This window comes from Eupeodes corollae, chromosome 2 (genome assembly GCF_945859685.1).
Source record: "Eupeodes corollae chromosome 2, idEupCoro1.1, whole genome shotgun sequence".
NCBI lineage: Eukaryota > Metazoa > Arthropoda > Insecta > Diptera > Syrphidae > Eupeodes > Eupeodes corollae.
In genome coordinates this window covers 17,800,123-17,814,192 of record NC_079148.1, presented here as the reverse complement: position 1 = coordinate 17,814,192, position 14,070 = coordinate 17,800,123, and the positions used below count along the sequence as shown (strand labels likewise).

At 30.7% G+C, this 14,070-nt stretch overlaps 1 protein-coding gene across 1 annotated transcript in view; it reads right to left on the bottom strand.

Annotated features, from left to right (window-relative positions):
• Positions 1 to 233: 233 nt before the first annotated feature.
• LOC129948185 (probable G-protein coupled receptor B0563.6) overlaps positions 234 to 14,070 on the bottom strand; it is a 52,100-nt gene continuing 38,263 nt past the window's right edge. Inside the window, exons 4-10 of the mRNA XM_056059064.1 lie at positions 4,617 to 4,766; positions 4,473 to 4,566; positions 4,114 to 4,267; positions 3,852 to 4,047; positions 3,675 to 3,769; positions 1,420 to 1,572; positions 234 to 1,346 (exon numbers count right to left, since the gene is read on the bottom strand). Of these exons, the coding sequence (XP_055915039.1) occupies positions 1,233 to 1,346; positions 1,420 to 1,572; positions 3,675 to 3,769; positions 3,852 to 4,047; positions 4,114 to 4,267; positions 4,473 to 4,566; positions 4,617 to 4,766 (956 nt within the window). The 3' untranslated portion in view covers positions 234 to 1,232. The remainder of the gene's footprint in view (positions 1,347 to 1,419; positions 1,573 to 3,674; positions 3,770 to 3,851; positions 4,048 to 4,113; positions 4,268 to 4,472; positions 4,567 to 4,616; positions 4,767 to 14,070) is intronic.

The window sequence follows — 14,070 nt, the reverse complement described above, 5'->3', positions numbered from 1 at the left end:
TGTATATGGATAACAATTAATATATCTGTATGACTTTAAAAAAATATATTATGTTTTTTTTTTGTTTTATTTATGTAGTTTTTCATGTTGTGGATTTGACATACAAGTTTGAAGAAATTGGTTTTATTTTATAAATGGGTTTATGATGGGCAGTTTCTTAAATTTGAGTAGAATTTTAAGATAAATATTAAATTTAAAATTTGGCGGGCTCTGAAACACTTTTTGTTGGTTAAATTTCGAAATGTTTTGAAAATACAATAAATCGAGTTACGATTTCAACCCATTTGGGCATTCTCGTAGTAATGATGTAATTCTTATTTGAAATAGATACATTTTTGGATATTTGGTGACAAATGAGTATAAAGAGATTCTAAGGAAAAACTTTGAAACGGTTTCACGAATTCAAATAAGATATTTAAGTTATTTTTAAAATTCTAAACTATTGATCTTGTTTTTCGGCTTCAAAGTTAAAAACACAACAACTGCCCATTAAAAATAATTCTTAAATATTGAGAAGATTTACAATTTTTGCTTAGAGTTGATTTTTAAGGTAGATTTTTTCTATAAATTTTTCTATTTCACTATTTTTAAATTTTCTTTCGAATTTTTTTTTCGGAGGATAAAGTATTATGCTAGAGTTGGTAATTTATTACATTAAGGCCTTATGAACTTTTTGTTTAACATTTTTTTAATGAAGAATGAAATAAGTAAATTGGTATCCAAAAATGTTAAAAATAATGAAATAAACAAAAATTATAATTCGCATTCAATACTCTTTTTTTCTCATTTGTACACAATTTATAACGATCGTTGCAGGGAACCTTTATTAAGAAAAATAATAAATAAATCTTAATTTTATATATATTTTGATTTATGTATATATTTTGTTACAGAAAAACTTATAGTTTGTATACATCTTATATTTTACATACATAATAATACAATAATAATTGGACTTTTTCTAAAAGTTGTTTTAAAAACGAAAATCCCTTTTCATTATCCTTTTTTTATAAATTTGAATGTTAAAAAATTTGTAACATTTTATAAATGAGCAATATAATTAACATGCATGTTTTGTTTTTCGTTTTTTAAATTTTTTCCATCATGAGCTTTATTTTGTTTAATTAATTCTCTTACATATTTTTATAAATGAATATATTTTTATTTTATAATTTCCTTAATTTTATATATAATACTCCCTAGACTGCTATTGGCAGAGGTAAACTATTGGATCATATACTACTTGAACGGCCAGCTGCTGTACAAAGGGCCGATGTTGTTGTAATATGATGATTTTTAAATGCTAGTTTATCCAATTTTATAAGTGGAGTGGCTTTAGTTGATACCTAAATAAAATTAATAAAAATAGAAATACAATAATTAATTCAAATTAAAAAATAAATAATTGAATTTTCATACTTCATCTGCTTGATTACATAATGAAGCTGGAATCCAAGGCCATTTTATTGTTCTCATAAGAGTGTTGCGGAAGTCTTCACTGAAGAGGCAGTATATATAAAACGTAATCGAATAGTTTGTTAATTCCATAAGATTTGCCAATGCTCTAAATACCTGTTGAAAAAGTAAAAAGAAAGCTTTGATTAAATAAAGGGTTTGTAAAAGTGATATATAAAAATCTGCGTTTGTTTTTAAGCTTTTAAAACCTATCATCATTCATGGTCTTGATTTTCTGTATATGAATTGTTAAGAAAATATGAAATCAAAAGTGTAGCAAACAATTGCTGACATTATTTCTGATAATAATAATAATAATTCTTATTCACTTAATTAACTTTGAAAAATGTATTTAAAAAAGTGAAATATTTGAAAAAAAACTCAAAAATAATTACTTTAGCATAAGAATTATTTTGTTCTATTTTCAGTATTACGTATTGAACCCTCAATAATTGGTTTTTTAAGTTTGCCAACACAGCTGAAAAAGCACCATCGAGTCTTCAATAATTGGTGAGTATCTCGATGCTCCTGTTTTATAAGTTGAGATGATTTTTAAAAATTAAAAAAAAGATAAAGCATAAAGGGAAGATAGTGTACCGTGAATCGTCTTATTATTTCAAAAATCTTAAAACACAATTCTTTCGGATTCTAAATTTTTAGTATAATAGACTACACTCCTAAAGGAGATTATCCTTCCTCACATAAGAAAGGTAATGTTTAAGTTCCAAAAAATTATTGAGGCATTTCGTTTTTTAATTAAGCAGAAAAGCTCCTTGAATTTTTTGTTGATTTTCGTGTAGCTATCAATGCAAATCCCCGGGAAGATGCTTTTTATCAATTTTTAAAGCATGGAATCTCAACTAAAGTTATATCATTCATATGAGTGAATAAGTTATTCTTCGTACATAGGGTGGTATTGCTATAGGAGGAAAAAATGTCCCTGGACTGATGTTTGCGGATGATATAATGGTTCCGCTAAAACTATAGAAGAGATGCAGCTAATGATAAACAGGTTTTTTTAACTACATTGTAAAACATGGAATATGGCTTTAAACCTTTCTTAAGTCAAACATTTTGATATTCAGAAACGGTGAGTAGAGATGTTCCCGAAGGAGATGAGAATATCTGAGAGTTTTGATTGCAGTTAAAACCTAGAATAATATTTAAAATTAATATTATCGGAAGCAAATGTGTGGAGAAGCTGCATTCCAAGAACTAGTAATTCACATAAAACAAAAACAAAATTATTCGGGCAACCACAATAGCAATTCTGCTTCCTGTGGAAAAGATTCTCCAACTCTAAACAAGATTAGGACCACTTCTTGTATTGCAAGAGTTATGGCAATGGGTGAAGAAAGGATTCAACAACTATTACTCACACATTTTATGAATTCCGAAGGAATTTGTGTAAAAGATTGGATACAAAATGAATGTTTATCTAAATAGTCAATTTCCGCCGAGTGATTGAAGCTACAGAAATGTGAACAACTTTTTGAACCACTTGACTTGCTTCTTAGCTAAAAACAATGATAAACAAATCAGCTTGTTACTTTAAGTAGAAAAAAAATCATCCGTTTAAACTTAATCTTGCATCTACCGAATCTGTGCGATCTTTGCAGCCACAAATATCGAGAAGATGGATTCCTTTTACCTGTTTAAAAATGTTTTAAAATATAACCCTCATTTGAAGATTTAAGAAATTACTTGCAAAATATTTAAATGTCACAAAATTTATCAAAAAATACATTTTGTAAACAGATTAATTGTTATAGGATTTACTAAAAGGCAATAGAAAGTAGGTTTTTTTAATACAAAAAAAATGGTACAGATGTAGGCCTTTTTCTCCGTGTTTTCTAAAAAATTGACTTAAAACAGACCGAAAAACGGTGAAAAATACAGAATCATTCTACTGCATTTTGAAAGTTCAAAAACATTTTATTTAACTCAATTTTTAAATAAAGTTGTTTGACTAAATGGTTACAAACTTAATTACTAAACTTGCAATGAGTTTTTTCTTTTTTATTCCAAACTTTTTTTTTGTAATTTTTAGTAACGCTTTTGTTTTCAAAATTCAATGCTCTCAATATTTTTCAATAAAAACAGAAAACTGGAAGTGGACCCGGTTTTAACCCAACCCACGTTTTAGTCTTTAAGTGCATTTTTAACCTTAATCAATATTTTTAATAAAGTTCCTGTGTCGGAAATAAAAACAAACTTACTTGAAATGAAAAACTTGATAGATACTCCTGTGCTATCGTCATATGAAGTATAGCCATTGGGGATACACACACGAGAAATAACACTGACGTGCTCCCTGAACAAAAAAACGGTTATAAATCCATTAAAACTTTTAATATATGTACATGTTTAAATTAAAAAAGTTCTTTATAGCTTACCCAAAAGTAAAAATAATCTTCTTTCTTCGGCAAATTTACGCGGATCATCGTCCTTAAAACATGTTGTCCGTGATAAAATCATCTTTCGGCGCCTTTCACATGTCTGCCGATAAACAATCATTATTCTTAGATTGAAACCGGCTATAAGAACAGTAGGTACAAGTTTAAAAAGAACCTCCAACATTACTTTGTAAACCTAAGAATCAAAAAGAGAGAATATTTTAAAGAATTTTTCAAAATCACACAACGTTTCTTTTCATACCGAATAAAATAACGTGCTTAGGAATTCACTGTTTTCTCTTCGAAAATACACGAAAGTTCCATCTGCTTGCAGGACACACTTTATCAGCTCACCACGGAAGACACTCGGCAGGTAAATAAAAAACGTTACCACAGGTATCAGAATTACTGTCATCCTGTGAAAGAGAAAAAATCCGGAAAAAAAAACAAGAAAAAGAATCGTCGAAAAATTCCAAAAAGAAAAACAGAGAGTGAAAAAAAGTAGCCAAATTCTGATTACTATTCTGAGAATATCTCAAATAAATTTTGAGTTTTTATCAAAAACAACTGATTAAACAGTTATTTTTGTATTCATATTTTTGTTTGACTACAAACTCACACCTTGGGGGACCCATAACTGGACGAATGTATCCTGGATGGCAAACGGATACGTATCTTTCGATGGTGAGAATCAAAAGCATCATAACACCGACTCCTGAAATTAATTAAGGGTTATGATTAAAAGCGGGATTAAACAGCACTCACCTAGACATCCATTGCCAAGAAACAATTCCAGATGAGCTGTGTAAAAAGCCGGTCCAAATTCCTCCCACTGTCCGAGGTCCTTGTGGATTAGAATTCGAATGCTGAAGGGAATAGCGAAGACAATGGCTAGAAGCGCTGCTGCGGAGTATCCTAGAATTGAAATTAGAAAATTAATGTTTTCGAGAAGAAAAGGTTGTTGTCAACGATAAAGTGAATATTTCTTTCGAGCAGTTTGTCTCGCGCTGCATTACCGACATATGGTGAATAAACTTATATCGTATTCAGTGCCATAATAAAAACTGTTCAATAATTATGGTACTTGGTTGTGGTAAGTTATTGAATTATATAATTTTCCTTAATTCACAGTAACCAGACTTTCTCTCTTATTATTTATTGAAAAATAAAGGTTACCATCTATGCATTAGACCACACAAAATCGAAATGATTTAAAGTTTTTTGCCCTAAAAAAAAGAAAATCAAAGCAATAATTCCAAAGTTATGTGCATTATGAAAATAATTTATTGCAAAATATTGTTTTGTCTTTAAAAACTTTGGAAATGCTTGGTTAAATGATTTTTTTCGAGAAAAATTCAATAATTCTGTAATATCAATAATTTTTGTGATATACATAATTTTTAACATTAAAATTTTGAACAATCACAAAATATGAAAAAAGGTTATTCAGGTAAATACCAGAAAGGAAAGTATTTCTTATTAAATTAGGTCTAATTCATACTGCCATTAAGTTCATTGGTTGAAGTGTCAAAATGGTAAAAACTGGTCCATAAAAACTTGAAGACCATGTTCAAACAATTTTTATTTTTGATGGTTGTTTTTTTTTTTAAACGTGACATATAAAATTATATTTTATTTTGCTTAATTAAAAGATATACTTTTTTGTTCATCATAATTTATTGTTTTACAAGAAAACGTTAATGTTATCTTTAACCTATAGCGGCCACAACTCTTATAGGGTTAAATCACTACTTCACGATGAACAATTGAACACGATGTTTAAATAATTTAAGACTTTTAGCTGATTTTATCATTTCAGTTGGAGATTTAATTAAAATTAGATTTTAAAAAACCTATTTGAATTGAACAATGGGTACGGCCACACTACGCCCCTGCGTCACTTCTCAAACTCTCCTGATACCATCAGATGTCATTTGATGTATTGATTTCCAAGATTTAAAACCTTTAATTAAAACCAATTGCACAGAAGTTTAAAAGACTTTTTTTTTATTCAGCAGCGAGATTGTAAGTAAAATGTTTTCTGATTACAACTTTAAAAATGACAATTGTCCAATTAAAAATAAAATCTATTTTGACCAAGATTTGTACTATAAAACAGTTTAAATAAAACTTAAAATATTTAACTACAAACATGAAGTTATTCTAATCTTATCTCACTTAAATTGTAGTTATTAATATTTTGTTAGTGTTTTAAAAAAATCTAGAGACGGACACGGGGAGTTCTCAGAATCTTTTTAACTTCATTGTAATAGGTCCGATTTGTCAAATTGACAATTTTGACATTTCTCGACGTTTTAAGGTCCCTAAAGTCGAAGTAAAAGATTTTTAGATAGATGTTTGTACGTGCCTGCAAACCTCAAGAACCAGTAGAGATATCGACTTTAAATAAATGTTTTTATACAGATAATAAATCAGAAAGATACAGAAAGGGCTCTCAAGAAAATTTCGTGCGTAGTTTTTTTTACCATAGCAGTTTAAAAAAAAGGTGAAAATGTTGCTAAACCATAAATATCTCACGAACCAATGATGCTAGAGATTAAAATTAAATTTTAAATTACATGTTGTAACGTGATATTCTTATGATTATCGGCGACGCAGATCAACAATTCCGCCTACCCGACCTTGACGAAGTGAGGATAGCTATATCTAAACTTAAGTCAAACAAAGCTGCTGGAGCTGACGGCATCGCTGCCGAACTATTCAAAGCAGCAGGCGATGACTTGGTACGGAGCATGCACCAATTCATCTGCAAAATATGGTCGGAAGAAAGCATGCCCGATGAGTGGAATCTCAGCATTGTGTGCTCGATACATAAGAAAGGAGACCCTCTAAACGATACCCACCATCTCTTTATCGATTTTAAAGCCACGTATGACAGCATCTATAGGGAAGAGCTCTACAGAGCAATGTCTAGTTTTGGCATCCCTGTCAAACTTATCTGTTTGTGCAATGACGATGAAGAATGCACGCTGCTCTATCAAGGTCGGAAAAGATCTTACCAATTCATTTGATGTCAAAAAAGGTTTTAGACAAGGCGATGCACTGTCATGCGTCTTCAACATCGTTCTGCAAAGAATTGTGCAAAACTCAACTGTCAACACTAGAGGCACAATCTTCCAAAGGCCCATCCAAATACTCGGAAACGCAGAGGATATTGACATAATTGGAAGATCAAAGCGTGATGTCAGTGGAGCATTTTTGAGCATTGCGACGGAAGCGAAGAAGATGGGTAAAGTGGTCAACGAGGGCAAGACCAAGTTTATGCTGTCATCAAAAAAGTGCACTGAACGACGACGTCTTGGACAAATCATCACCATGGACAGCTACAACTTTGAGGTAGTTAAGGACTTTGTCTACCTAGGCACCGCTATTAATTCAGACAACGACACCAGCGCTGAAATCAAACGAAGAATAACTCTTGCAAATCGCTGCTTCTTTGGACTTAGAAGGCAATTGAGAAGTAAAGTCCTCTCTCGAGCATGTAAAATCACCATCTATAAAACACTCATCATTTCGGTTCTCATTTATGGCGCTGAGGCCTGGACCCTGTCAAAGAAAGATGAGAGTGTCTTAGGATGCTTCGTGAGAAAAATTCTTCGGGTTATTTTTGGTCCCGTACGCATAGATGGAGAATGGAGGAGAAGATATAAAAACGAACTGTACGGGCTGTACAGCGACACTGACCTTGTTAGCAGAATTAAAGTCCAACGGCTTAGATGGCTAGGTCATGTAGAGCGGATGGACATCAACGCTCCAGCCCGGAAGATCTTCGAGGGACGCCACAGTAAAGAAAGACCGCGACTCAGGTGGCGCACCCAGGTGGGAGAGGACCTCAACCAACTTGGCGTGCGAAACTGGAGACAGCTAGCTAGGGACCGAGCTGGCTGGAGACGCATGTTGGTTGAGGCCCAGGTCCGCCCTGGACTGTAGCGCCACCTTAAGTAAGTAAGTAAGTAACGTGATATTAAACAAGTATATTTTTGGAAAAAATATAACTAACGGTTTTTTTACAAATAAAAAAAACTAACACAAATTTTTGCCTCGAAAATTGAACGAATCAAAAGTGATTTCATCTACAAAAAAATTGTGTGCAACGAAAAATAAAGTTTTTAGCATCTGGTAAGATTTTGAGAACAATCAAAATAACAGCTTTCTTATAAAAATTAAAAACCTAAAAAAACATAACTCAAAGTTGGTAAAAATTTAATTTCGGTTCAAATATCTTGTCAAAAATTTGAGTTTTTGGCTTAAAACTTTTTTAATCTTATAATAATTATTGTTTGCAACAATCAGCAATATTTTGAGAAAAATCGAATTGACAGTTTTTCTTACAAAAAATAAAAACTTTAAAAAAATTGATTTTCGACACAAATATCTTTTCAAAAATTTGAGATTATGGCTTCCAACTAATTTATGCTCATAAGAAATGTTGTTTTTAACATTCGGAAAAATGTTGAATAGAATGGAATTTACAGTTTTTTACAAAACAATAAAAACCTAAAAAAAATATTAAAAGTCGGTAAAAAGAGATTTTTGACTCAAATATCTTTTCAAAATTTTGAGACATCAAACTAATTTTATCTTATAAGAAATATTGTTTTCAACATTCGACACAATTTCGAGGAAAACCTTACAAAAAAACAATATTTAAAATTGGTAAAAATTTATTATCGACTAAAAATCTATTTAAGAAAACTAGATTTTCAAACTAAACTATTTCTTTATATGAAAAATATTGTTGGTAATTTAAAAATTTTTAAGAATAATTCAGCGGACCAAAACCCATCACGAAAATCTATAAACTTTTAAGCAAGACCAATCGATAGACGGGATGAGAAATTATCAGTGTGAGTCACATCCCAGCCTCTTTTATATTATTTAAAGTTGCTCAGTTATCTTGTTAAAAAACTTTTGATTTTTAAGGAATATCCTTAAAAAAAATTCAATTTTGTAGACAAGAATTTTAACTACACAAATAATTTTAAACTTTCAAAATTACTTTTTTTAGAACATAATTTTATAAAAAAAGAAAATCTGTAATCTAAAACCAACATTGCGTTACATTTTGATAATTTTTGTTTAAAATTGGGGATTTACAACTCTTCAAAAGAGACAGAACTCATTTAAGGAAATAAATGTTTCTACACAGGTGTCATAGACATCACAAATAAATAAAACATCAAATACAAATTTTGTCTTGCCATCTCTAAGCTGATTATAAAAAAAATTCATCACCTCAATAAATTTTCCACATCATCCTTTTCTGTCTCACATGAGTTTGGTTAACAAGCCCTTTAGAAAATAATTTCATGCTTCCTTCATTTTTTTAATTTATTTCCCATCAGCGTAGGAATGTTTTTTTTTTTCAAAAACTCCAAGACTATGGTATATTTTGTTGGGTGATTTTTGTTTGTATATTTTAAAGCTTTGACTTTAACATTCATATACATAAAATAAAAAATTTTAAATATTTAATATGCATAAATTCATTCTACATAAAATAATTTTAATGGCATCAGACATGGGTTCTGCTCGAACATATGTTCGACACACTCGTAAATTTTCAATTTACATTAAATTGTCAATTTATAAGAAAAATTACTTATTGATGATGAAGTCGGTTATATATTATTAATGTGATTTTATTTATGTACATACATACATAGATATTTTCTCTCCTTGCGGAAAATCCTATCTCCCGTCGACGTATCTACTCCATCTTCATGCCATTAAAAAAATTAATTTATTTTTATTTCGCATCACTGAATCCTGTGTGAAAATAAGGATGAGTTCTACACGCATAAGTATAGAGCCCTATCATACCTTAGAAATATTAGCTATTTCACTTCTTGTCATACACAACACCGCCGAGACGAAACACAAAAGGATACAAAAATATTAAGCGTAATAAATAACTTTATTGATTGAGATAAAGTTTAAAATTGATGTTTTTGAAACGCGGCTGAGCGCGGCGCGTTAAAGGCATAACCCTCCATCATTATCGTTAATCAAACAGATTAGGAAACACGAAAAAGGTTGAGTCAGGTCTAAAAGGAACCTCTATTCTAGATCGCAAGGACACCACCGCGCGCCGCGCCGACGACGACGTGAAAGTTCTACTTTGATAAATTGTACAAACATTAAACAACAAAAAAAAAAACATTTTTAATCGATTCACGTACCTTGAGTTTCATGTTTTCTGTTAAGCCTTTTTACAGATGTCCTTATTCTGATTAATATGTTAAATTTACACAAAAACCCCTCCAAAAAGCGTCAATTGATTGCATGTAATCCAAGTTAAGCTAACTAAGCTGTATTCTAATCGAAAAAATCAATCATTGATTTTTGGCTTTCGTGTAAGTTATACCGAAGCTCTCCAACTAAGTAAGTATTGCCTACGTAAATGACGTGATTTCCTATGGCATAACAATAATAATATGTACAATGTAAGTCACTTAACATCCTAAGCACATAATTGCATACTTTTGATTTGACCCACTCTAAATACCCTCATTTGTGAAATGTGTAACAAGGCCTTTCACAACAACAAAAATAACAACAACATTCATCCCATTGACCAATAGCGTGCCCCAAAGTGATTTCACTGAAATTGCCTTCTACTAAACCTTGGTTTGGATGATGCCTCTAACCGACCGACCGACGAAGACTCCTGATGCCTTACGCCTCCCTCGTTTTGTTCATGAAAAATGCCCTCAATGAAATGAACATGTATACGAGCACAAACATATTAAGGTCTAGGTATACCAAACCAACCTGTTGCATGTCCTTGCAAGGACATATTTTCATTCAGTATGCTGTTCACCCCAATGTAAATATGAATATAGTTGAAAACCTAGATTTTGATTTAGGTATAGGTACATCGAGCTTGGGAAAATACCTAAAAATACCTACCAGGACCAGAATCAAGCCAAACTCAGTGCTGAATATGTTGTATGATGCTCTCCTACACATCAAGGTGGAACAACATTAGAACAACAACTCGTACATCAAATTCTAGGAGTAGGTATGTAGTATTTTCTTTCATTTCATCTCAAGGCACTCTGCATTTTAAGGATCTGTACTGTGCTGTGCTTTGTGTGGGCTAAAGTGCTCAACTTATAAATAGTCCCTTTTTTTCGTTGGAAAATGAAAATGAAAATGAAGGCAGATCGCAGATGATGCAGCTTAGGGCGAACAGAACACTAAGATTTCACATCTTTGAAATTACGTTGCATTGTTCACATTCTGTGAAGAATTCACCTCCGAGGTTATCCTGATGATAAACTTTTACGTTGTGTGTTTGTGTCGTTGTCGTCATCAACGTATTTTATTGCTTTAACCACACACTATCACACGTATGTATGTGCAGATCCTTGCTATGTTTTTTTGGTTTTATAAAGAAAGATGCTGGGTACATGATGCGGTGAACGTGTCTTTTATCGAGATAAATCATTCCACATGAACTAAGTTATATTAATGACGTTTTTGTGCATAGTTCGCTTTCTTGTTGCCCGAGGAGGACGATACGGGACGGGGAGCTTTCTGAGATTAAGTTTCATCCAGCAGCAGTAGCACTAGCGCCAGGACCTATAACAGCACCAGAAGCAGCATGAAAACTAAAACATGTGGTCTTGTACTTTTGGTCTAAGAGGTCTTGCATAAGACATTCTTTGCTATCTCAAGGACTTGTGGTGCGGTGTGGTGGCGGCGAAAGAAGCTCACTATAGCAGTGACATTATTTATCACAAATTCTAAGAAATAAAACTTCTTTTTTTTCTTATTTTTTTTTTGCGAGCAAAGTATACTCGTTACAGTTACAGAATGTAATTTGTGAAAATTAAAAAAGATGTGCAAAATATATAGCAGCAGTAGCACCAGCGGCAGCCAGCGTTGACTTAAATGAGAATGTTTAACAGAATTCCACAAATGGTTATGAAGGAGTTCTTTACAAGGATCTTTTGTTTGGAGAACACAAACAAAAAACATAATCGTGTGTTTAATTTTATGTAATTTTTGAACAAAGGATTAAGCATTAAGATAGGTGAAGCTTTTTATATATTAAAAATGTTACCGCAAATTTAATGTCTTGTTTTGAAAGTATAATATTTAAGGGCACCTGATTTTCAAATTTTCATTATTTTAAGGACTCATTTCAGAAATGTAAACCTAGAAACAATGATGGAATTACAACTAAGTACTCGCACCCATTTTAAATGAGGATGCCTTAAGCAATTAAGAGTTATGATTAAATTTCCAACCAAAAGAACTTACTAAAGCTTAGCATCATCAGGCCTTAAAATTCTTGGACAGATGAATATTTTCTGAAAAATTATATCGACATGTTTTTGAAGTAGGTGTAATCGGTCCGATTTTTCGAAATGAAAATTTTGACATTTCTCGACGTTTCAGGGTCTCTAGAGTCTAAATAAAACGTTTTTAGAGAGATGCTTGTGTGTACGTGTATAGGTACAACCTTATGTTCCGGATGTTTTTTTCGTCACCAGTATCTCAAGAACCAGTAAATACATCGACTTTAAACAAACTTTGTTATACTCTCTAAATAAAAAATGCGTGAAAAAGTTGGTTAACCCGAATTATCTCACAAATCAATAGCGCTAGCGACTTGAAATAAGGTTTTAATTATATATTTACCTGCATATATACCGAACCAATGAAATTATGAAAAAAAATCAACTAACGATTTTTTATAAATTAAAAAAAAACTGAAAACAAATATTGTCACCTCGAATATTTTAGGAACTACAATTGATTTTATCTCCAAAATAATTGTATGCAAAGAAGAATAACGTTTTTGACATTTCTCAAAATTTTGATAAAAATCGAATTGACAGTTTTAAAAAAAAAAACAAGTTTTTTGTTTAAATTAAAAATTTTGGTTTAAACTAATTTCACCTCATAGAAAATATTGTTTAAGATTTTCAGTAATTTTCTTATGAAAATCCAACTCTCAGTTTTTTCATTAAAAATTAAATCTTCAAAAAATTTATTTTGTGTTAAATGTACTTAGAATATAGCAGTAGGTATTGGTTTACATAATAATTGGTATTAAAATTGGTAAAAACTGGTTTTCGGCAGAAATCTCGTTAACAATACTAGCTTTTAAAATCAAACTATTTCATCAAATTTTAATTATTGTTGGTAATTTAAAGTTATTTTTTTAGAAAAATTCAACTGAGAACCTTCTTTACAAAACACAAAACCTACAAAAACAACAAAAAAAAACTGCTAAGAAATGGTTTTCGACTCAAGTATTGGGAGACCAAAAGATATGGACAACAAATTATTTATTTTAAGCAAAATATTGATATGAATATTTATTTTAAGTTTAAAGCAGACAAATCGACAGACAGGATTTGTTAACTTCCCATAAAAAGTTATTGTAATAAATCCTATTTGTCGAATTGAAAATTTTGCGTTTCTCGACGTTTCAAGGTCCCTAGAGTCGCAATAAACGTCCTACCGTTCGTGACGTTTCTTACGTCGTCCATAGCTCAATTAAATTGCCTCATTTTTTATGAACTTTTGTTAATTTTTTGTACAAAAACTATCAATTCGATTTTTTTCAAAATTTTACTGAATATTGACAACAATTTTTTTTTAAAGATAAAAGTAAAGTAAAGCCAATATATCAAAGTTTTGAAAAGATATTTGAGTCGAAAATCAATTTTTAACACCTTTTATTAATTTTTTTTTAGGTTTTTATTTGTTTGTAAAAAAAAAACTATCAATTCGACTTTTCTTAACAATTTTCCGATTGTTAAAAACAATATTTTTAATAGGATTAAACAAGTTTCAAGCCTAAATTTCAAGTTTTTGAAAAGATATTTGAATCGATATTGAATTTTTAAAAACTTTGAGCAATGTTTTTTTTTAGATTTTTATTTAAAAAAAAAAACTGTCAATTCGATTTATCTTAAAATTTTATCAGATGTCAAAAACTTTATTCTTTGTTGCACAAAATTGTTTTGGAGATAATATCATTTTCTAGTCGTAAAATTTTGGAGGTGACAATTTTTTTTTCAGTTTTTTTGATTTATAAAAAAACCGTTAAATGGATTTTTTTCAAAAAATGTACTTCTTTCATATCACGTTACAATATACTGTATTAAATTTAATTCAAGTCTCTAGCGTTTTTGGTTCGTAGGATATTTAGGGTTAACCAAAAATGTCACCTTTT